The 22,437-nt window shown below is 49.4% G+C and overlaps 1 protein-coding gene across 4 annotated transcripts in view; it reads right to left on the bottom strand.

The window, feature by feature from the left end:
* The window catches only part of ASTN2 (astrotactin 2), a 925,730-nt gene extending 905,100 nt beyond the window's left edge, over positions 1 to 20,630 (bottom strand). For all 4 annotated transcript variants that reach the window (XM_060154506.1, XM_060154516.1, XM_060154507.1 and 1 more), the window contains exon 1: positions 20,124 to 20,630. In XM_060154506.1, the coding sequence (XP_060010489.1) occupies positions 20,124 to 20,556 (433 nt within the window). In that variant the 5' untranslated portion in view covers positions 20,557 to 20,630. The remainder of the gene's footprint in view (positions 1 to 20,123) is intronic.
* Positions 20,631 to 22,437: the final 1,807 nt, after the last annotated feature.

The following is a 22,437-nucleotide window of genomic DNA, read 5'->3' as shown; positions in this document are numbered from 1 at the left end:
TTCAAGAGGGTAGCCACTACCCACATGCGGCTATTATCAATACTTAAATGCAAACTAATTACCATTGAGTAAAATTTACAATTGAGTCCTTCAGCCACATTTCAAGTGTTCAATAGCCACATGCGGCTAGTGACTTCTGTACTGTACTACGCAGGCAGAGGATAAGACATGGACATAAACGTTTCATTATAAGTGAGGTGGGTGGCCTAAGAGATACAAAAACACGTTTCTGAATAAAGTTATTCAATCTGAATTAGGGGAGGGAGGAAAGAGGAGGAAAGAATAAGGATGGAAGTTTCCATAAAGAAAGCAGTTTAAGAAGGGTAGATAGGGTTCCACCAACAGAAATGGAGGAGAAGCAGGCCATCCATGGTAGAGGACCAGCCTGAGTCAAGTCGCTGAAATGCGACTTTAGTAGAGCTTGTTTTCTGAGAGCAATTTAAAAAAACCCAGTTTATCTGAAGTGTAGGCAGAGGAATGGTGAGAGAGAAGGATAATTTAGGTGGGTTTGGTCCTTAGGTGGAGAGCTCAGATGCCAAGGAGTTTGCTGTTAATCCTGTACACAGTAGGGAGCCACTGAGGATTCTAAGTGAGGGAGAACTGACCTATGGGAATGAGCCTTCAGGCAGCATATGAAGTATCTACTCAAAGGAAGAAACTGAAGCAGTATTGCAAGAGACTGGGAAAGAGATGATGTGACATGAAGAAGGTGGGAAATGAGGGAGGAGTAGCTGCTATTGGATTACAAGAGAGAGGGTTGTACGGAAGCCTTATTTTGCCCCAAATAAGAATGACATCTAGGGGCTTCCCTGGTGGTGCAGTGGTTAAGAATCCGCCTGCCAATGCAGGGGACACAGGTTCGAGCCCTGCTCCGGGAAGATTCCACATGCCACGGAGCAACTAAGCCCGTGTGCCACAACTACTGAGCCTGCATTCTAGAGCCTGCGAGCCACAACTACTGAAGTCCACGTGCCACAATTCTGAAGCCCGCGCACCTAGAACCTGTGCTCAGCAACATGAGAAGCCACCCAATGAGAAGCCCGCGCACCACAACAAAGAGTAGCCCCCGCTCGCCGCAACTAGAGAAAAGCCCGTGTGCAGCAACAAAGACCCAACGCAGCCAAAAATTTTAAAAATAAATAAATTAAAAAAAAAAAAAAGAATGACATCCAGAAGTCTGATTATAATTCTTGAAGGCAGTTCCCTGAAGTCATGCCCTGAGCCAGTCTTTGCAGAGGAAGAATCATTCAAGAAAGGTGAGCTTTTTCACAACGATTTGCCAGCCCATTAACCTATACTGCAGGGTCCCTTCCCCCAGTGTCATCCCCACCGTGTCCCCTCATAAGCCACTACGGGCATATCATCCAAAGAGAACTGGGTGGAAAAAAGGAAGCAAAGAGCAAAATGAGATGGAGAAGGTATTTTTTAAAAAAACATGTGCTAGGGAAGTCAAAACAAATTTCCAGCCATTCCTGCTGGAGGAGATTTTATGGGGCAAGACATCCCCAAAATGGGTTTTTATACTGAATTATACTGTGCACCTCATAAAGCACAGAAACCCCTGGCAGCCTGCACGCACACACACTGCCCTCTCGTTACCTGACCAACCCTCCCCAGCAGGTAGGCACGCTGGGAGGCCCAGGGCCATGCAGGCAGCCCAGTGGAGGTGAAGGGACTGGGGTCTGCACTCAGAAGCAGCCCCAGCCCCTTGACATTAGTAAGGTACTGGCCTCCTCTGGCCCTGGGTCTCCCTCTGTGCAATGAGAGGGCTGGTCTGGATAGGCCTGAGGGCCCTGAGAGTTCTGAATCTGGATGGCCTGCAATGTGGGCTCAGGGATGCACAAAGATCCCCTGAAAAGCTGTGCCTTTATAGAAAGATCTGGGGTGAGGACAAAGGGACTTGAAGTGGAATCCCTGTTCGCATTCCCTCCTGAAGTGAAGGAAAGATAAGGTGTGGTCATAGGTGGAAAAAAAATAGTTGATAAGACCTAATTATTTTAAAAGATATTGAAAAACTACCCTTGAGCACAGGGATATTTGGCATGGCATGCAGGAAGTTGGCCTGATCTGGGAATTGAACTGCAGCTCCATCTCGCTCTGCATCCCATGCTAGGTCACTTCAGTATTTGAACCACAGTTTCCTCATCTGTAAAACGGAAGTGTTGGGGTGCCTCCTTTAAGAGGCCACCCAAAAGGAAGGGGGCATCATGACAATTGCTGTGGAGTCCCAGGGGGGGCCATGAACTCCAAGAGTCTAATTGACCTGGGTTCCTGACACAGGTCTGGGGTTCAGTTTTCCCATCTTTAAAAAAAAAAAAAAAGTTTCTAGTTTTACTGAGATACAACTGACACATAACACTGTGTAAGTTTAAGCTATACAGTGTGTTGATTTGATACAACTATATATTGCAAAATGATTACCACCAGAGCACTTGCTAACACCTTCATCTCGTCACATAATTACCATTTTGTTTTTGTGGTGAGAACATTTAAGAGCTACTCTCTTAGCAACTTTCAAGAACATAATACAGTATTGTGAACTGTGGCCACCATGCTGTACATTGGATCCCCAGAATGTATTCATCTTATAACTGGAAATTCGTACTCTTTGATCAACATCTCCCCATTTCTCCCACCCCCCAGGAACCACCATGCTAGTCTCTGTTTCTATGAGTTTGGCGTTTTTAGATTCCACATATCAGTGATATCATACACTATCTGTCTTTTTCTGTCTGACTTATTTCACTTAGCATAATGCCCTGGAGGTCCATCCAACATTGTTGCAAATGAAAGGATTTCCTTCTTTCTTATGGCTGAATAATATTCTATTATATGTATAAACCACATCCTCTTTATCCATTCATCCTGAGATGGACACTTAGGTTGCTTTCATATCTCAGCTCTTGTAAATAATGCTGCAATCAACATAGGAGTGCATATACCTTTTCAAATTACTGTTTTTCATTTTCTTCAGATAAGCAGCCCAAAGTGAAATTGCTGGATCATACAGTAGTTCTATTTTTAATTTTCTGAGGAATTTCCACGCCTTTTTCCATAGTGGCTGCAAAGATTTACATTCCCTCCAAAAGTGCAAGTGGGTCCCCTTTTCTTCTTCTTTAAATAAGGGTTTGGGGCAAAATGCTATCTAATGGCTCAACCGCTAAAATTTCTGTGACATTAATGCCTCTGTCAACCTGAAACATGTATAAGTTTCAAAAGCTTTCAGTGGGCTTCCCTGGTGGCACAGCGGTTAAGAATCCGCCTGCCAGTGCAGGGGACACAGGTTTTAGCCCTGGTCCAGGAAGATCCCACATGCCGCAGAGCAGCTAAGCCCGTGCGCCACAACTACTGAGCCTGCGCTCTAGAGCCCGTGAGCCTCGACTACTGAGGCCCGCACGCCTAGGGCCCGTGCTCTGCGACAAGAGAAGCCACCACAATGAGAAGCCTGCGCACCGCAATGAAGAGTAGCCCCTGCTCGCCGCAACTAGAGAAAGCCCACACACATCAACAAAAACCGAACTCAGCCAAAAATTAATTAATTTTTTTAAAAAGCTTTCCACTAGGCTTCTCTGCACTGACCGCCAGATGCGTTTTTACAGAGCCAGTTTCCCAAACCTGTTTATGCCTGTTGTGTTTCTCATAACTCTAAAATTTAATGAAATGTTGTGCAGATTAAAAATTTATGAGCATCAAAAGAAAGTGGCTTCTAGGAGGACTGAGCTGATCTTACGATAAAAATAAAGTCACTTAAACATTGCTATTGAGTTAGGTCAGGTGTGACAACTATAAAAATTTAGAAAGGAATCATCAAACTCTAGAAGAATTATCTGGCAAACATCTTTAAGTTCTCAGTCCCCTTTAATGAGACCAACATTGGAGATCATATTCGGAATATTACGAGCATGGCTTATACAAGAAAGATGACATGGAACTCCAATCAGTTGACCCAGACTCGAAGAAGAGGCCCTGGGCCTACATCAAATCACTGGCAAACGTATACACATTTACGAATTTTAAGTTAAAAAGGAAACGTTTAATGTGCATTATTATTTTTTTTAATGATTCCTTGCTTTAATAGGCTTCTTCTATTAACTGACCAGCTGCCAATCTACATGGCTTCACAAATGAGGGCTTCTAAAGGAAGCAACTCAACCTAAGCCCAGGTAACCCTCTCCTGAATAGTCTGTCTCCCCACTCAAGTGAGAAAATAATTTAAGGAAGAAAAGAAGAACTGCTTTACCCATCATGTCAAATACCGTGCCAGAAAGAGACACCCACCCCAGACTTGTGATCATTGTTTCCTTTCTGGCTCCTCCCCTGCTGGCTTCAGTTTCTTCTTTTAGTTCTGCAGAGAGGAGAATCATTATCCTATTCTCTATCTCTCATATGTATCTATACGTATGTACACACATACGTGTATATATATATGTGTGTGTGTATATACATACACACATTTGTATATATACATATATAAACACACATTGTGTGTGTGTGTGTGTGTGTGTATATATATATATATACACACATTCACATAGGGTCAGTCAAGAAGAGGACTCCCTGCCTGTGGTCTGGAAGGAGTCTGCAAGTATGCAAGTAGATGCTGGGACCCGGAGCTGGCTTAACATTGGAGTGTCTCTTTAGCTGGAGCCCAGAGCGACTCATCCTCCCCAGATCTATCATGGAACCCAGTTTGAAAAACCAATGCCCTAACAAAAGATGGTTCCGGATGACCTCGGACAAGTCACTTCCTCTCTGTCCCATCACCAAAGGTGGCTGGTCAGGCACATACTTACTCTACATTTCACTAGGATCCCAGCAAGCTCTTCATCATGATCACTTCTGGGGAATGAGATTGGGCGGGGGAGAGACTTTCACCTTTTCCCGTATAATATTCCTGAATTGCCTGAATTTGTTACTACAACAAGCTTGCATTCCTTTTGTTGAAACCTAAAATTAAGGTTAAAAATTTACTAAGTATGTATGCACTCATTGCTGGAGTTACAGATATTAAAGAGACATGATGTTTAACTCAGGAAGCTTACAAGGCTAGCAAGAGAGACAGACAATTAAACAATCACCATATTTTCATGAAAACACGGACTGCAGTGAATATACAAAGTGCTTGCGAGATAACTGTTCTCGGGGGAGCCAGGGAAGTCATCTTGGAAGTAGCAAAGGCACATTCAAGCTGGATCTTAAAATACGGGTAGGAGTTATGAGGCAGGAAAGATATTATTTAAATGTACACGTTAAGGGAAATCTCACAATTAAGTGGGCAAAATTTAAATTTTAAATGAATATCTTTATCTCAGCAGTTGGGTTAAATCCATGTTTCCCAAACTGTGGTATGAGAGATGAGTTTAGACGGCACGTGGACACTACGCTAACTTTTACAGGCTACCTTCCATTTATAGCAAGTTATTCTGGTGTTCCATTTGTGAGAGTGATACAAAGATTCCTTTTAAAAAATAAATACAGCTAATCCCATTTACTATGTGACCTTGTGCAATTGACTTGATTTCTTTGAATGGCCACATCTTCATCAGTAATATGGAGATGCTAAAAATACCCATGAAAGGGAGGTTTGTTTTTTTTTTTTAATCATAAAGTTCAAGTGTTATTATCCTAATAGTTTGAACTCCCTGCATTTCTGTGCCCCCAAGGTACTCAGCACAATGTCTGGGATGGAAGAACGACTGAATAATGACTGAAGGGGCTTAGCTCCAAGCAAGGGGAACTTAAGGTGAACCACAGGTTTTGGGTGAACTGGTTGAGTCTAGGGAACGTGAACAGAATTCATCACCCATGCAAACCCCAGTTGATCCTAGTGACTGATGAGGCATCTGAAGCTGTGATTAAGTTCATTAGCAATGTCTGAACACACACATTTTCCATTTATTCATTCCTTCATTCAACTAATAGTTACTGAGTGCCTACTATGTGACAGGCACAGCTCTAGACACCTGCGATTCCAGTAGTGGACAGGACTGGAAGGTTCCTCCTCTCTCATGGAGTATCTTATGCAGGCCAATCTTCCCCACCTACCTGAAGGAAAGATGGCTCTGACAATATTCACTTAATCTTATCTGAGGCCCAAAGAGGAACTGTCATTTATTTGAGGCCACAGCAAGTAGATGGCAGAAACAGGGCTAGAGCCCAAAGCACTTGCCTCTCAATCTAGCACAGTTTGGTATTTAGCAGGCTTGCAAAACCTGCTTGGCTTTCCAAGATCCGCAGCTGCCCCTTCTCAGCCACCAGCCTTCCCACCTGTTGTCTCTCTTGGGGGAGGGGTTGCCTTCTCTTACCCAGCTGGGAGCAGGTGAACTGGGGCCATTCCCTGGAGGGTTCTGCAGTTTGGAGATGGTTTACAGGCCAGGAGAATAAAGTGGAGAAAGAAAAGAAGGGAGGGAGGGAGGGACGGTAGGAGTCCTGCTATTGGCAGACAGGTAATTGGTTACTTTGGGCTGTCAGCTTCTTCCAGTCTCCCTCCCTGGGGAAGGCTAGAGAGAAAGTAATTGAAGAAGGTGCCTGAACAAATTAGTGTGAGACTGGGCTTAAAAATTTGAGTTGCACCTGGGTTCAGAGCTGAGGGTTTGATCTTCAGACGCCCGAGAAAGGATGCAGAGATGGAGGAAGGAAGGGAGGGAGTCAGCTTTCTCCTGCTGCAGCTGAGCTTCCAGACTCAGAAGCTCCTAAAGGGAATCTTTCTTTCCCTCCTGGGCTCCTGCTGAGCTGCGGGGGCTGAGAAGAACCTCAAATATCACTTGTTTTAATCTCATCACATGAGAAACGGTAGGAAGCCCAGAAAGTGGAAGGGACTTGACCACAGACACCAGCAGAACTGGGACCAAACCCCAGGACCCCTGGCTCCTAGTTCCAGCCACCAGATGACCCTGCCCCCTGGCTCCATGAGGTCTTTACTCACAGGACTTCCTGTGAATTGCCCTAAACATGCTCCAACTGCAAATAAAGTGGGGAGGGGATGTGTCCTAGGGATTAAAGTATAGGTCTGTTTATTTAACAGACACCTAGATGGCATTTGCTGAGTGGTGGGCACTGGTCTACCTGCTCTGCAAACTTTAGCTCTTGGAATCCTGATAGCAATCTCCTGATAAGCAACAGAACAACCCAATGAGGCCGCTACCTTGTAAGATGGTGTTCACAAACTACCACCCCTACCGCTGCCCATGTGTCATTCATTTGGTCAGGAAACATCTACTCAGCACCTACTCTGTGCTGTGTAATGCATTATATAGTTGAGAGGAGCAAAAACAATGAACAAGACACATTCCCTACCACCAAGGAGCTGCCAGATAAAGTTTTTTGGGTTTTTTGGGTTTTCTTTAAATAAACGGGATAGAAAGCTATGAGGGGGACGGTGTACCAGGGAAGGCTTTGGTCAGGGAAGACTTCTTGGAGGAGGTGACTTGAGTTCTATGAGAAAAGGAAATATGAACCCAGAAAAGAAGGCAAAATTTTTTAAAGTTTCTAGACTGTGAAAAGGAATTAAGATTTTATCTTAAGAGCAATAAGAAACATTTAAAGGCTTTAAACAAGAGAGTGGCAAGATCCAATTTGATTTTTGAAAAAGATCACTCTGTTACTGTATACAGCAGGGCTGGCAAACTTGTTCTGTAAAGGAACAATTAGGAAATATATTAAGCTTGGTAGGCCGGATACTCATTGTTGCTACTACTCAACTCCGCTGTTGTAAAGCAAAAGCAACCACAGACAATACATACACAAGGGTATGAGTGTGACTGTGTTCCAATAAATCTTTTTTTATTTATGGACACTGATATTTGAATTTCATATAATTGTCGCATATCACGAAATATGATTCTGTTTTTGATTTTTTCAAGTATTTAAACAAGAAAATAGACTTACAGGCCACGCAAAAGCAGGCAGCAAGCTGGATTTGGCACGTGTGCTATATATCAAAAAATATAAGGAAAGGATAAGGAGGATGGAGAGGCAGCAGGAAGACCAGTTAGGAGACTGAGGTAACAGCCCAAGTGAGCTTGGACAAAGGTGATGGCAGTAGGACATCATGAGAAGTGAAGAATTTTGACAGTCATTTTAGAAGTAAAACCAACAAGGCTGGTTGACTGAAAGAATGAGAGAGGCAAAGGAAGGGAGATATCAAAGATGATTCCTTTGCTTGAATAACTGGTTGAATGGTAGTCTGGTTTCCTGAGATGGAAGGGATGTGGGGAGAGCAGGTTTGGGGGACAAATCACACATTGGTAATATGATTCCTGACAGCAGAGAGAGAAACAGGGTCCCTGCAGGTTGCCAGAAAAAATACTGGCTGTCCAGCTAAATTTGCATTCCTGATAATCAGAGAGTCATTTTTAGCATAACTACATCCCAAATATTGCATGGGACATATGGGACATAGTTATACTAAGCAAGTATTCATTGTCTGAAATTCAACTGGGCATCCGGCATTTTATTTTTTGCATTTATTTTTTGTTCACAAGATATGCCAATCCTACTAGGGGGGTAGCCTTGGAGGAGAAAGGAAGGTTCCTCAGAAGAGGTAATAGCTGAGCTAAGGCTAGGAGACGGCCAGGTGAATGAGAGACCAGAAAAGCATTATGAGCAGAGAAAACAGTGTTTCTATTCAGGACTCAGGTAGGGGGAATGTGCCTGGTTCCCCCCAGAGATCTGCCAGTAATCAGTGAAGCCAGAGCCCCAAGTGCCACGGGGAATGTCAGGAGGTGAGACCGAAGAGATACCCAGGGTGTTCAGGGACACACCAAGGATTTGGTATACTTCTTAAAGTACAGATACCCAGGCCCCTCCCAGGTGCTTCCACTGATCTGGAAGGGAAAACCTGGCCTCTAAGGTGATTCTGAGGAGTCGCTAACTTTGGGAAAAACCGGGCTAAATAATCTGGGACCTTTCCCAGTGACAAATCCCAGGAGCCTAGGAAGTTGCTGCTGGCTGTGAAGTCTTGAAAAGAGTAACGCAGGTAATCAGAACAAAGGTGGCAGAGAACAAGCCTGCAGCCTCCCAAGGGGACTCCTGAGAAGGGGGTTCTGTCCATTTGGATGGAAGTTGGTGGTCCAGAATGTTTGTCCAAGGACCCACCCAGCTCCCAAAGAGTCCCTAGGCATCTGGTACCTGGTTCTCATTGGAGCTCTCAGCTCCTGCACGCAGACAGACGTCTCCATGCCTCTCGTTGCCGCCCTGCCTCCTTCCCTCCTCAGCCCACAGCCACCACCGAAATGATTCCCCCAAATGCAGCTATGACTGTGACTGGAAATCTCTTTACTGCTGATTCTGCTAATGGAAATGTTCCTTCCCTTTGCGGCTGCTTGCAAAGCCATTCGTGACTTCCCAGGTGCCTGACAGCAAGGCTTTGTCAGCAGGCAGCCACCAGAAGGGAGAGGGTTCTGCCCCGATTGCCTCCCCCAAGACCCGCCTGCCTGAGACTCAGCCTCTCCGAGTTTCTCTGGCCAAACTGTCCTCAGACAACCCGGGAGCCCCCTAGGAGCACCCCCCCCCAACAGCTTCCCCCTGCTCTTGGAGAGAGAGCAGAGATCAATGGTCAATTTCATCCTTTTTCTCCTCCTGGTGGGGAGAGAGGGAGGGAGGGCAGAGGCCAAAGCCAGCAGGCTGGAGTGGAAAGAGGGGGGAGGGAAAGGGAATTTGCATGCATTAGTTATTCATACCTCCACCTCCTTCCATAACAAGGATTCCAGGTGGCTAAGAGGCACGGAGCACAAACGGTGCCAGATGCTGTGCTAGGTGCTCTGCACGCACTATCTCCGTAAGGATCACATGGCTTAGTGTAAGGAAAAATTGAGCACAGTGTTGGACACTGACGACAGCTGAAGATGGAGGACTCTCCAAAAATAATGATCGCAGCAATCCAGAGAAGGGATTGCTGTGTTACCTCCACTTTCTTCATGGGCATACAGAGGTCTACAGTTAGGAAGTAGTGCAGCCGGGATTCTACCCCAGGGCTTTGGGTCTTCAGAGCCCGCACACCAGTCAGAGGAGCTGGGCTACAGACTGGATTTTGCCATGGCTTAGCTGTGGGACCTTGCAAATGTACTCCTTTTGCTGTACGTGGGCCTCTCACTGTTGTGGCCTCTCCCGTTGTGGAGCACAGGCTCCGGACGCGCAGGCTCAGCGGCCATGGCTCACGGAGCCCAGTTTCTCCGCGGCATGTGGGATCCTCCTGGACCGGGGCACGAACCCGTGCCCCCTGCAACGGCAGGCGGACTCTCAACCACTGCGCCACCAGGGAAGCCCACAAATGTACTTCTTCTTGCTAGGTAAATGAGAGAGTTGGGCTGGATCTCAAAGGCATTCTTTTACCCAGCTCTAATACTCTAGGAGAACTATACACTATTTATTAGGACTTTTACAGCATTATAATATATATATATAAATATTTATTATTATATATATCCCATATGTATAGATAATGTAATATAAATTCCGTTTTCAAGGTAGGAGCATAAAAACTGCACAATGCTGCTAAGAAGCACTAGGCGACAAAAGTCAACTTAGGATGAAGGGGAGGAGTGACAAGGAAGGTCACCCAATCAAACAGGGGCTGCATCTCAGACAACAGATGCTTGACAACTTCTAGAAAAGAAATGCAGAGCTTCTCTAAGTTCCTGGAAGGTCTAGGTAACAGGTTCCCTAGTATAACAGTATGCCCAGCAGAAGGTGGGAATTCCCTAAGCACTGGGAGAAGAAGGAAGTGGAAAGGGAAGAAGAAAGGGAAAGGAGGAAGGATGGAGGGAAGGAGGAAAATCAAGAAGCCACGGCGGCATGGGAATCTGCTTGTCAAGGAGTCCAGGGCTAACGAGTGACATCTAGAGCAGATGAGACAAGGCCCGGTGCTCTCCTGGCAAACGAGCAAGGAGCGACAGGGCCTGGGGAGAGGCTGAGTCAGCTCCTGGCAGCCCAGAAATGAGGTGTTGAGTCCCTCAGGCCTGTGAGGCTGTCACACCTGAAGTTCCTCTATAAGAAACGTCTGCAACTTCTTGCTAATGAGAGGAGGAAGAGATAAAAAGTACAAGAGGTTGTCAAAGAGGTGAAAACTCAAGGGCACCCCTAGTTCTGTGCAGTATGGAAGGCGGAGAGAGCACGGAGCCTGGAAGCAGGCACACCTGGGACAGGACCCAGCTCAGCTGTAGTGATCTTGGGTGTGTTTCTGAACGCCTCTGAGCTTCCGTGCTCACCTACAACATGGGATGAATCCGACCTGTCTTTCAGCGCTATGGAAAGAAGGAACTGCAGTAACAAACGCGCCAGCACCGCATCCCGGCCACAGTAAACGCTCAATGAATGGCTGCTTGTTGCATAGCCTACCCCATACCAGGAGGGGGAAGTCCAGCACACCAGCTCCCCCCACCCCCAGTGGCCTGGACTAAGGTGGGAGGAAGGTACACCAGACCAGGAGTCAAAAGGTTGGATCTGGTTCCTGCTCCACCACTGACTTGCTACGGTGACCTTGACTTCTCCATCTTTATATAAAAGGGTTTCACTCAGAAAATGTCCTAAATTCTTGCCATTTATGGCAGGTGATGACCCCAACACCATGGATGGATCATCTCCCCCCAAACATTCAGTGCCTCTCTGTCTGGCACAATGCAAAGGTGCTAATCCCTTATCTGGCTTCCATGATTCTCAAGAAAAGGTCTTCCCTAAACCCAACTCTTTCTCCTCTAATCAAACTGGTCTCATTCCTCATCCTACAAACACCCCAGAATAATAAGGAGGCAGGAGAAGGTAGAGGCAGTAGCTGTGGAAGCTCAGAAGACGGAAGGTTTCATGGAAGAGGTGGCATTCCAGCTCAGCCTTAACAGAGGAGTGGAATTGCAATACCTCTCCAGTTCTGCACAGTATGGATTCTGAGATGAGACTTGGCAAACCTGTTTCTAGTCATCTAAGATGCCCTGAACACCTAGGATGTGCCAAGCACAGGGTGAATCACTGCAGCCCCAGAGATAAAGGAGGGATGTTCTCTGCCTGTGGAGCTCTTAGGCAAGTACCACAAGACAGACAGAGAAACACATTAAGTTCTGCTCTCTGCCCCAAGTCACCATCATCTCTCACCTGAACAGACTCCTGCAGACCTTCCTCTCCCATCCTTGCTCCTCTACAGAGCAGCCTGAGTAATTCCTTTGAGACAGAAGTCAGTTATGGATACTCTTTTGCTTAACGTCCTGCCTGGCTCGCCATGGCACTCACGGTAAAAGCCTAAATCCTGTCCTGTCCTGTCCACCCCACACTCACTCCACTCCGGCCATACTGGCCTTCTTGCTGGCCCTTGAACGATCCAGGTGTGCTCTGGAGTCAGGTCTTTGCTGGAGCCGTTCTCTGCCCGGAATACTCTTCCACACATCTGCCTGAAGCCTTCATGGCCTTCAGGTCTTGGTCCAATCCTATAATCTCAATAAACAATCCTTTGGCCCTATTTAATATTAAAACTGATTTCCTCACCTCAATAATGTTCATTTTCTTTTTGCCCTTTTTTTATAGAATCTATCACCTTCTCACATACCACATAATTTTCTTATCTATTACATTTATCATCTTCTCCCCAACACGCATACACATGCACACACACACATGCATATATACACGTACTCCTGGATATGAGCTCTCTGAACACAGGAATCTATGTCTTTTGTTCTCCATACATCTTAAGTGGCTGGAGCAGTGCCTAGCATGTTGTAGGCGCTCAGTAGTTCTAAGGGACCAGCCACTGTTACACCAGTCTTTATATCGCTAGTGGGTACCAAGGCTCAGAGTGTCCAACTTTAGTGCCAAGAGGTCAGGAAAGGCTTCAAAGGTAAGTTCATAGTTGAATTCAGCCTTGAAATGTAAGAAGGAATTTTCCCAGGGCCTTTGGGGCAGAGTTACAGAACAAGAAAGAAGGGTTCTTAGCATAGGACAGTCTGGGCAGAGTCTGATCATGGACCTTGTAGCTCAATAAGGAGCTTGAACTTCATACTAAGAATTATGGGGAGCCAGTGAAGTGCTTTAGGAGAGGATGGCCATGATCAGATTTGGGCTTTTAATGAACTCCCTCTGTCTGCAAGTACAGACGATGGACTAGAGAATAAGACTAGAGGGAGATACCAGTGAGTTGACAGCTGAAATCGTAGTCGAGAGAAGTGTTGACATCTGACCCTGCCGGGGGCCGTGACAACGGGCATGGAGAAAGGGTTCCTTCTCAGGTGAAAACCCTAATGGTTTATGACATACAACATCCTTGTCAATTTTCGACTCACAGAAGGGCTGCCTGCACGCTCCAGTATGCCAATAAGGAAGCTAGAAATCTTCCAGTCCTGAATCTTACATTGGGTAGTCACCACCCGACCCCCTTCCAAACCAAGGAAAAGTCTTCCTGGGGGCTGTTGTCCTAAAGAACTGCAGACGGCAGTGAAGAGCCAGTGAGAGGAGAGCAGAGCGAGTCCCGCCAAGCACCGCTGCCTGCCTTCTCTGGGGCCGAGAGACTGCAAGCTGTGCTGGGAGGAAAGGAAAGCCAGCTCTCTCTCGCTATAGTTAATCTTCTGTTGCCACTAGCTGGTCAGTATGAGAACTTGGGGAAGTATCAGCCCTACAAAGAAAGCATCCCCGTAATGCTGCTGCACCTCAAGGTTAAATCTGACTCTTTCTTTCTTTTTCTGGAAAAGAGCAGGCTTCTTCTCACCCTCAGGGCAGCTAGAGTGAAAAGCAATGAGGCTCCCTCCTCCCCAGCACAAAACCCATTGGCTCAGGCTCTCAGGAGAGACTGGAGCCAACCAGGTGGATACGTTGGGCAGGAGAACAAATTCAACTTCCCCAGGGATACCTTTCTCCTTAGATTTTTGTTTCTTTGTTTGTTTGTTTTGCAGGGAGAGGAGGAGAGACTTGGTGCACCTTATGATGTTCAACCAAGTTGCAGACCTGAGACATATTTAACCCAGAGCCACGTGTTGGTAGTCAGTGTGATGGAAAGAAGCGTGGAGGGGGATTCAAGATCACTGGGTTTAAGTGTGAACAGCTGGTCCTTAGGTAGGTTACCTCCCTTGTCTGGGACCCCGTGTTACCATTTAAATGGAAGGGCTAGATTCAATGTGCTCTGAGAGTCTGTGATTCTGTAAGGCCATCAGAGTTGATGGTCATGGTCACAGTTTTCATGGCTTTACCCAAAGAAGTCACTGTCACTCTCTGTCCTTCTCTCCCCCCAGCACACGTGTTCACACCATCCTATGGCAGCCAACGCCTAGTTTACAGCCAAGCAAGGAGGTGAGAAGCAGGAGGCTCTGCCTGCCAGGGCCCTAGGCAAACCTACCGTTGGACTTGCTGTAAATTAGTATTATTGAATGATCTTGCAGCCTGAGGGCCCCATTCAGGAGAAGGAGCAAGCTCTGGGTCACGAAAGCTCGCAGAGCTGTGCTGGCTTGATAGCTATTGTTCCTGACCCCCAGAAACAGCAAATCTGGATGGCCTTGACCCAACCTGGGCCTCTCTAACAGCTAAAACGAATCCTCCTCTCACCCTGCCCCATCACCCTCTCAGTAACAATAGTATAATGGTCCCTTGGTATCTGCAGGAGATTGATTCCAGGACCCCACCCCTTCCAAGGTCCAAGGATGTGCCAGCCCCTTATATAAAATGGCAACAGTGCAGTTGGCCCACGGTTGGGTGAAGCTGGGGATGTAGAACCCACGGCTACGGAGGGCTAACTGTACTTTCTGAGGGCAGATAATATATCTGTCTCTGCCCTAATTACTAAGAGTTCATCAGACCTGAACTGGCAAAGGGGTGGGGATGGAGTAAGGGAAGTGAATGAAAAGGGGGAAAAACTCAGATCAGAGACCACTGAACCGCCACACACACACACACACACACACACACACACAGACACACACACACACACACACACACACACACACACCCTTATTTACAATATCATTTTGTAAGCTTTGTCTGAAGACATCAAATTCGCCCTCTCACCCACCCCGGAATCTCTCCCTCTTACCCATTCTGGAAAAAACACTGGGATTGATTTTAATGAATATTCTGTGGTCAGAAATCCCTACAGAAAACCCAGCTTATACTGTTTGTATCTGTTTTTTTTCTCCCACTTAATAACTGTCATCAACCTTCAGAATCAAGGCAGAAACCAAAAAGGTCAGATAGCCTCAATGCCTCTGGTCCTGTCTCCAAATGCCTGCCAAATAGCTGTGGTCCCTGCTTGAAGACCTCCTCCCATGTGGACCCTGTCATCATTAGAGGTCAGAATGCTTGGCTGGTGGACAGCTCCCAGGGACACATCCTCCTGTCATGTTGTACTCCATCCCCTTAGTATTTGCACCTTTAGGACATTCTTTAGAACCAGACAGGAAAAAAAAAAGCACATGCCTCATTCCCTGTTGATGTTCGAAGAGAGTTTCTCCAGCCCTTGTGGACTGTCCTTAGGCTAAACTCCCTCCTTCTAGCCACCTTTCTGACCTTGTGCCTGGTCCCTCACCCCTTCTGGGGGCTCTTCTCTTTTGGTGTCCATTTGCCTGTATTTTAAGGAATCTTTGCAGACTGACCAAGTGGGCATTTCAGAGCATCTTCGTCTTCCACCCAGGCCAATCAGCTTCCTGCAAACAGCATCCTTTCAGGACAGATCTTGAGGACACTGCCAGATCTGCTCATGCAGATGCATTTAAAAACATACTACTGGATGGTTTTTCCTTCTCCACACACCCTCCCCCAAATATACAGCACGCTCCTCACCCGTGTGATTTATATGACAAGGTAAATTAATAATGGATGTTGACAATGAGTAGTTACTCAGTTTTATCTCCTTTCCCCCTTTTGCTGAATCAAGGCTCATGGTAAACAGTCCAGCCTGGCCACTATCAAGCACAGGAAGAAGGATGCCATTTCCCTAGCGGTGGGCATGAAAGCTAAATCCACAAGCAGACTCTGGAGCTGCCTGGGGGCAGATGAACACTGGGTGATGTGCGGGTTCACCTCAGAAGCCCTGCACGGACAGTTGCTCCCATTCAAATTCTTTCTCTTCCGTCAGTCCTCCCCAACACCCCCATGTTACCAGCAAACGAAAGGAGACAGTGAGAAGCAAGAGCAGCTAGTCAGAGTTACAGAGTGGGTCAGGGCACTTCAAGTTCATAGAATCTTTGCACCAAAGGATTATTTTAGGGCTCAGCTACCCACTCATATTATAGCACAAAGAACTGAAGATCCGGGGTAAATGACTTGTTTAAGGTCAGAGCAGGCCACAGCTGAGAGTTCCAGGTCCTAAGCAACACCAAGCCCCCAAGCTGTACTGGAGCATTCAAATTCTCCTCCAGCCCATCCTCCATGACCTCACTCAGTTTTTGGTTTTGCTTTTGTTTTTTTCCTGTCCAGGAAACGTCCCCAGCTTTCTCTAAGTCTAAAGAGATATCTCCCTCCCTGATGTTACAGAATGTGTCATACCCATCACTCACTTGCACCACTACATAGGATGCCCTTTGACATCCCATGAGTCATGGAACTTCGCGTTGGCAGGGTCATTGAAGGTCATTTAACTCATGCCTCACTCTCACACTCTCATACTTCAGCACCAACGTAGCTAAAGTCCCCCTGAGAAAGGTTCTCGCCGTGCTGATGATTGTTATGTTTCCTCTCCAGGACCCTGCACCATGCCCTACATAAATGTAACCAGCCCCTCAGTGCATATTTGGCTCAGGATGGCTGGTTAGCAATTACCAAGAATGTAGGTGTCCGATGCGCTGAGATTCCAGTCCCAGGTCTGCATTTACTCAAAGTGAGACCTCGGACTAGGCACCTGACCTCTCTAAAGAATGTTTCCTTACCTGTAAAATGGGAATAAATTACAACAGTGCCCACTTCATATATTTTATGTGAGTAAATAATAAAAGGCAAGAGTAAAGCTCTGAGCAGCACAGTAAGGATTCAACAACTATTTGCTATTCCTTGATCTATTTCAAGGAAATTCACTTTATCAGGACCACTGACTTAGATTCTAAAGAAGAGGCCCAGACACAGAAACTTGGGGGGCATTTCACCTCTGAGGGAAACTTCCACCTACATAAAGCAGGCTGGAACATGAAGGGAAGATTAAACATGAAGAGGAAAAGACCTGAAGAAAAGTCTTTTAAGTCTGGGCACTACCAATTATAGAGCCGATAATTCAAACAGGAGAGGCAGGCACAATGGAGGGAGGGAAGGCCAGGTATGTCGGTGACTTTGGTGAACAGGGATGGTAGACAGTGTGTGCAAAATAATTTTGAGCTTCCCCAACTGGACTTGGAGTAGAATGGGAACTTTACCTTTTATTTGTTTGTTCACCGCCCCTTAACACCAGGGGCATTTTACCACCACGAACTCTAGACCCACAACCCAAAGCATAGCCTGAGGGCTTTGGTAGACACTATCCCCCCCTAGTGGTGGCTCCACACACCCCGCTATTGGCAGGATTCAGCATTTACCGACTTTGCATGTGCATCTGCGGCGCATGCCATCTCCAAATCCCTTGAACTGGTGACCTAGTAGTGAAAGACTCACCCAACTCTCCAGAGACAAACACTAGGGAAGGATGTTTAGAAGGTCTGAAGATGGGATGATGGGATGGGGCTGCCTGGGGACCCTGGGGGAGATACGGCCATAAATGACTCAGAGTACCCCCCCTCCGCCCTCATTTTGAGCCAGCCTGGCCCTCCCAGAGCTCATCGTGCACTCTGTGTTTACACACAAACAGTGGAAGAACAACACAAATAAAAAGCCCACGTCTCCCTACACAGATCCTGCTATGCTCGGCCATCTGGCGACTACCTCGCTAGCCAAATCCCTGGTAGGAGTGCCTCGGGCTGCGGGGAAGGAGGAGGAGGAACCTGCTTCCCCAAAGGGCTCAGGGCTTCCAAGGAGGACGGCACCTGCCACTCCACAGCAGGCAGTCCCCAGCCGCCGAGGCTCAGCCGCCTGCGTCAGAGAAGGCGGAAGCCTCCAAGTGGAGAGCACCAGAAGACTGACGCTGAAGCACAGGTCTGGGGGATCTGACACTTCCAGCTCCTCACTCAGTTCCTCAGTCAGCCTGCCCTGAGCTCCCAGGTACCCATTTCCTCTTGAAAGCCAAAGTTTAAAAACGCAGAGATTGCCAGCTCCAGGAATTCTGGAGCGACTCCTGTAGCTGGCTGGACCAGGTCCTCCACATCCTAGGGAAACTGGAACGCTCTGGGGTCCTCGCTTCCAAGTCATGCCATACCCAAGGATGCCCCCCCTTTCCCCCTCATCTGAACAGCCATTTAGAAGGACCCCCACTGCCTCCCTCTCCGGACATCCGGGAGTAGAGAGATCTCGAGGGTGGAGGGAGAAGGTTGGGATTGAAAGTGGTGAGGGACACCCTCCGTTTCTCTGGAAGGACCCTTCCCTGCGGCGGGGTCACAGGAGTTGGCCATGAGCCCAAGGTTGGCTCTTCGCCCTAAGGAACCCCATCTTCACCCCCATCCACTTACTTGGAAATGGGCAGCTCACAAGTGCATGTGGGAATGGCTCTTGGTGTATGTGTGTGTGTCCGCGCACGCGTGTGTATGCTTGAACGTGTGTGTGTGGCACACGAGACGTGCCGCCGCGGAAAGTCCCCTGGGAACCTGCAAGGCGCTCTCCTGCCTAGCACCCCACAAAGCTCAGCACGCTCAAGTTACAGCCAGCTGGGGAGAGCCCAGGGGCCAGAAACCCGAGGCACATGCTCAGACCAGGAAAGGGCCTGGCGCTCGCTCAAAGCTCCAAAGGCGGCCAGCACGAACGGGAAGTGGCGGGCGGGCGGGCGGGAGGGAGGGGGGCGTCACAAAAATACATCAAAAATAGTATGGCTCCCAGGAGAGAGGAGTCTAGTCCCTTGATTACTCTTTGGGGCTTCTCGGGCGAGCAAGGAGTTAACCTCAGAGGTTCAAGCCGGGACCCCGAAGGCGCGGACATCGAAGGCCCATCACCCCCGCGGTGCCGGAGCTCAGCCGGATCCCGGGGTCTGGAGTCTGGGGCGAGCCCCCGGCGCCTTCCTGGAGCTGCTGCTGGCCAGACTCCGGCAACCAATCGCACCCCGCTCCCCCAAGAGGGGAGGGGGCAGAGAGAGACCGGTGAGCGCGGGAGAGCTAAGGGGAAACATCATTTTTGTAAACGCTCTCCGAGATGATTAAGCGATCAATTACCCGGGTGGGAAATCAGCTGCGCCTCCCACAGCTACCTGGAAGGGCCGACTCCTCCGGGATTCGCGCTGGGAACCAGCTGGCAGCAAGCTGCGGGCGAACTTTCTGATTAACTTTTACGTTTGAGCCCCCACCCCCATCCTTTTCCTCTCCCCTTCCTTTTTCATGCCTTTAAGTTATTATTATTAGCCCAGTGAGTGAGCTGCGAGGACAAACCTGCTCTCCGCCGGGAGTGGGGTAGGAAGGCGAATGCGACCACGGGGATGGAGGGAGAATCTGAAAGTGGAGGGAGACCTTGGGTTCCGAACGCCAGTGCTCGGAAATCACTCAATCCTCCCCAGCCCCATTTCACAGATGGCTAAAACTGAGGCCCAGAGAGGGGAAGCGACTTGGCCAAGGTCACCCAACCCATCGGGAGGCCGAATTTATGCGGACTAAGGGATTCTACATGGAGCGACTCCGCTCCGATTCTCGAGAAAATCGAACCGGAAGAGCAGAGCCGACGACTCCGAGGCGACAGCGAGGGGGCGGTGACCGCGGGCGGCCAGTGGCCGTGCCCCAGGAGCAGTGGGCGGCTGGACCCAGACCTGGCTCCCGAGCGGGGGACTACCACGGCCCCCAGCTCAAGCACACTCAGGCAGTTGGGGTTTCGGCGTCAGCGACGGATCGCGGCAGAGCTCAACGTCTGCACTGAGAGACGGACGGACAGGTCCCCACCGCGGGAGGCTTGGCACGCCTCCGGTCTCCCGCCACGCGCTCGCTCAGATACTGCCCCGGACTCATTCCAACCACCTGTACGCCCTCCGGGCCCCTCAGCTGCCCTCACTCAACCCTGCTCGGGGCAGCCCGGGGCGGGAATCCCCAGGGCGCCCCCACCCGTCTGGCTTCACTTGGGGGCTCCCGGTTCCCTGGGACCCCGCGTGTGCCGGCGCCCAGCCTTACCCAGGGTGAAGAAGGGCAGCTCTGTATTGTCCAGGTCGTCCTGCACCGCGATGCGCCCCGGCAGCTCGTTACGCACAAAGAGCAGGAGGCGCGACTCGGCGGCGGTGCCCGCGGAGCCAGCGGAGCCCGGGGACGCGGCGGCGGCAGCGGCGGCTCCTGCCCCGGTCCCACTCCCGGCCCCGGCGCGGGTGCCGCTCCAGCCAATGTCGCTCTCCCGCAGGGCAGGCAGCGTGGACACCGTGACTGTCTTGAGCCGGCACGGGCTGTCGGGCTCCCGCGAGGCGGCGGCGGTGGCGCCGGCCAGAAGCGGCGGCGGCGGCAGCAGGAGCAGGAACAGCAGCAGCGGCGGCGGCGCCGGGTGGAAACCGAGCCTCAGCCGCCCCCGGAGCCCCGAGCTGGGGCCGGGGCTGCGACGGGCGCCGGCGGCGGCCATGGCGGGAGGGGCTGCGGTGCTGCGAGCGGCGGTGGCGAAGGAGGAGGAAGAGACAGTGGCGGCGGCGGCGGACGCCGAAGCGAACCAGGACGCCGGAGCTAAGGAGCCGTGGGAGCCGCTCGCTAGCAGCCCCCGGCTCCGGGCTCCGCCTCCCGATCGGCCCTGGCCCGCCCCCCCCCCCCCCCGCGCCACCTCCCCGGGCCCCGCCGCCCTTCCCTTCTCTGGCTCCCCACTCAGACTCCGAGCGTCTCGGAGGCTCCGCCCAGCCTCGTGCGAATCCCAGTCGCCCCCTCTCCTTTCCCAGGATCCCCCAATCCGCCCTCACAATATTCTTTAGCCACAGCACCCCTCTGCAAATTCCTAAGACTTAGGGACCCCGGGTGCTTCCCCTTATTCCCCTGGGCTCAACCCAGCTCGCCCAGCTTTACCCCACCCCTGGCCCAACCCAGAGGCTGCATCTGGGGGCGCGCCTTAGCCCAGCCTTGCTCCAGACCCCGCCTTCTGGGGGGTAGGGGCGCCTGAGGATGGTCAAGACAACTTTGTCTCCCCTCAAGCCCAATAACAAGTCCTGTACCCTTTCCTAGTCCCTGAAATAATTCCTCGTGGCCTTTGAGACCCCTGCCCACCCACTTGCCCACAACTCAGGCATTCCTTCTCCCACCTCTCCCATCTACCCAGGCCTCGGAGGTTGCACCAACAGCTAATGGACAAAGGGTTGTCGAACTCCACGCTCTAAGGCCCCCACCCTCCTGCACTGACTCCAGGAGGATGCTCCGGCCCCCAGCTGCCGCCCTGCAAGCCAGCGCTTTTTTCTGGATCCTGTTCCCAACCTGGACAGCACTACTTGGCTGCTCTGCGTGTAAAATTCCTGAAAAGGGTGCGAGGTAGAGACCTACTACTCTGTCTGCTTCTGGCTCCCACGGGCTCCCACATCCTCTGCCCCCCTCGCGACTCTTCAACCCCGCCCCACCCCACCCCCAAGCCTGGTCGTTTTTCTCCTGGATTCAAGCTGAGCTCTAAACCTAGGTCTTCGGACACAGGGCAGCCTTTTGGCCCTGGGTCGGTTCTCTCTGACCCACATACCTGGTATCCCCCAGCGAGCCATCACCTCTGCAGGAATCTGGGCCTTGAGGGGCCCCGCCTTCTCTACTCCCCTCCTTTTCTTCCTCTTTCCTCTCTCTGTTCTCTCTTTCATCTCTCCACTGATTTCATTCTTAACCTTGTCTTGACTTTAATCTTATAAATGCTTCCTACCTATTATTTGTGAGCCATTTCCCATCTCCCGGTATTTCTTGCTCATCTGCACACCTTTGGTGTGGTCTCCTCCGTGCATTAACTTCTCTCATCTTAGCTCTTCCCTCTTCTGCCTCTTTTCTCCTTTCTGTATTTAACCCTTCATAGGAAAGGCCTTTTTCCCTCTCCCAGCACATTTTATTTACTTTTTCATGATTTTGGATAAAGGAAGAGGACTTAAAAGAAGGAAAAATCAAAACCTGTTTTGTGAAGTTGGACTTAATTATACTGTTTATTAAGCATTCTCCAAGTGCTAGACATGTACCTATGTTAACTTTTATACATAAACATACTCCAATGAGATGGGTATTATTCCCATTTTCCAGATGAGGAAACTGAGATCAGGAGGTCAGGGAGGTAAAGGGACTTCCCAGGGTCACTCAGCTAATGAGCACAAGAGCTCAGATCTGAACCCCAAGCTCCAAAGCCTTGGCTGTTTCCACTGAAACACACTGTCCTCAGTGACCTTGGAAAAGCCCACCTATCAAAGATGTTGTGAAAGGCACATCCGCATGAGTGCATCTGGGTCTTTTTCAGCTCTGAGGTTTGTAAGGTATGCTTCTCCTGTCTCAGTTTACGAATCTGTGA

This window comes from Lagenorhynchus albirostris, chromosome 7 (genome assembly GCF_949774975.1).
Source record: "Lagenorhynchus albirostris chromosome 7, mLagAlb1.1, whole genome shotgun sequence".
Lineage (NCBI taxonomy): Eukaryota > Metazoa > Chordata > Mammalia > Artiodactyla > Delphinidae > Lagenorhynchus > Lagenorhynchus albirostris.
The sequence above is the reverse complement of the archived record's forward strand: the minus strand, read 5'-3'. Positions and strand labels throughout refer to the sequence as shown.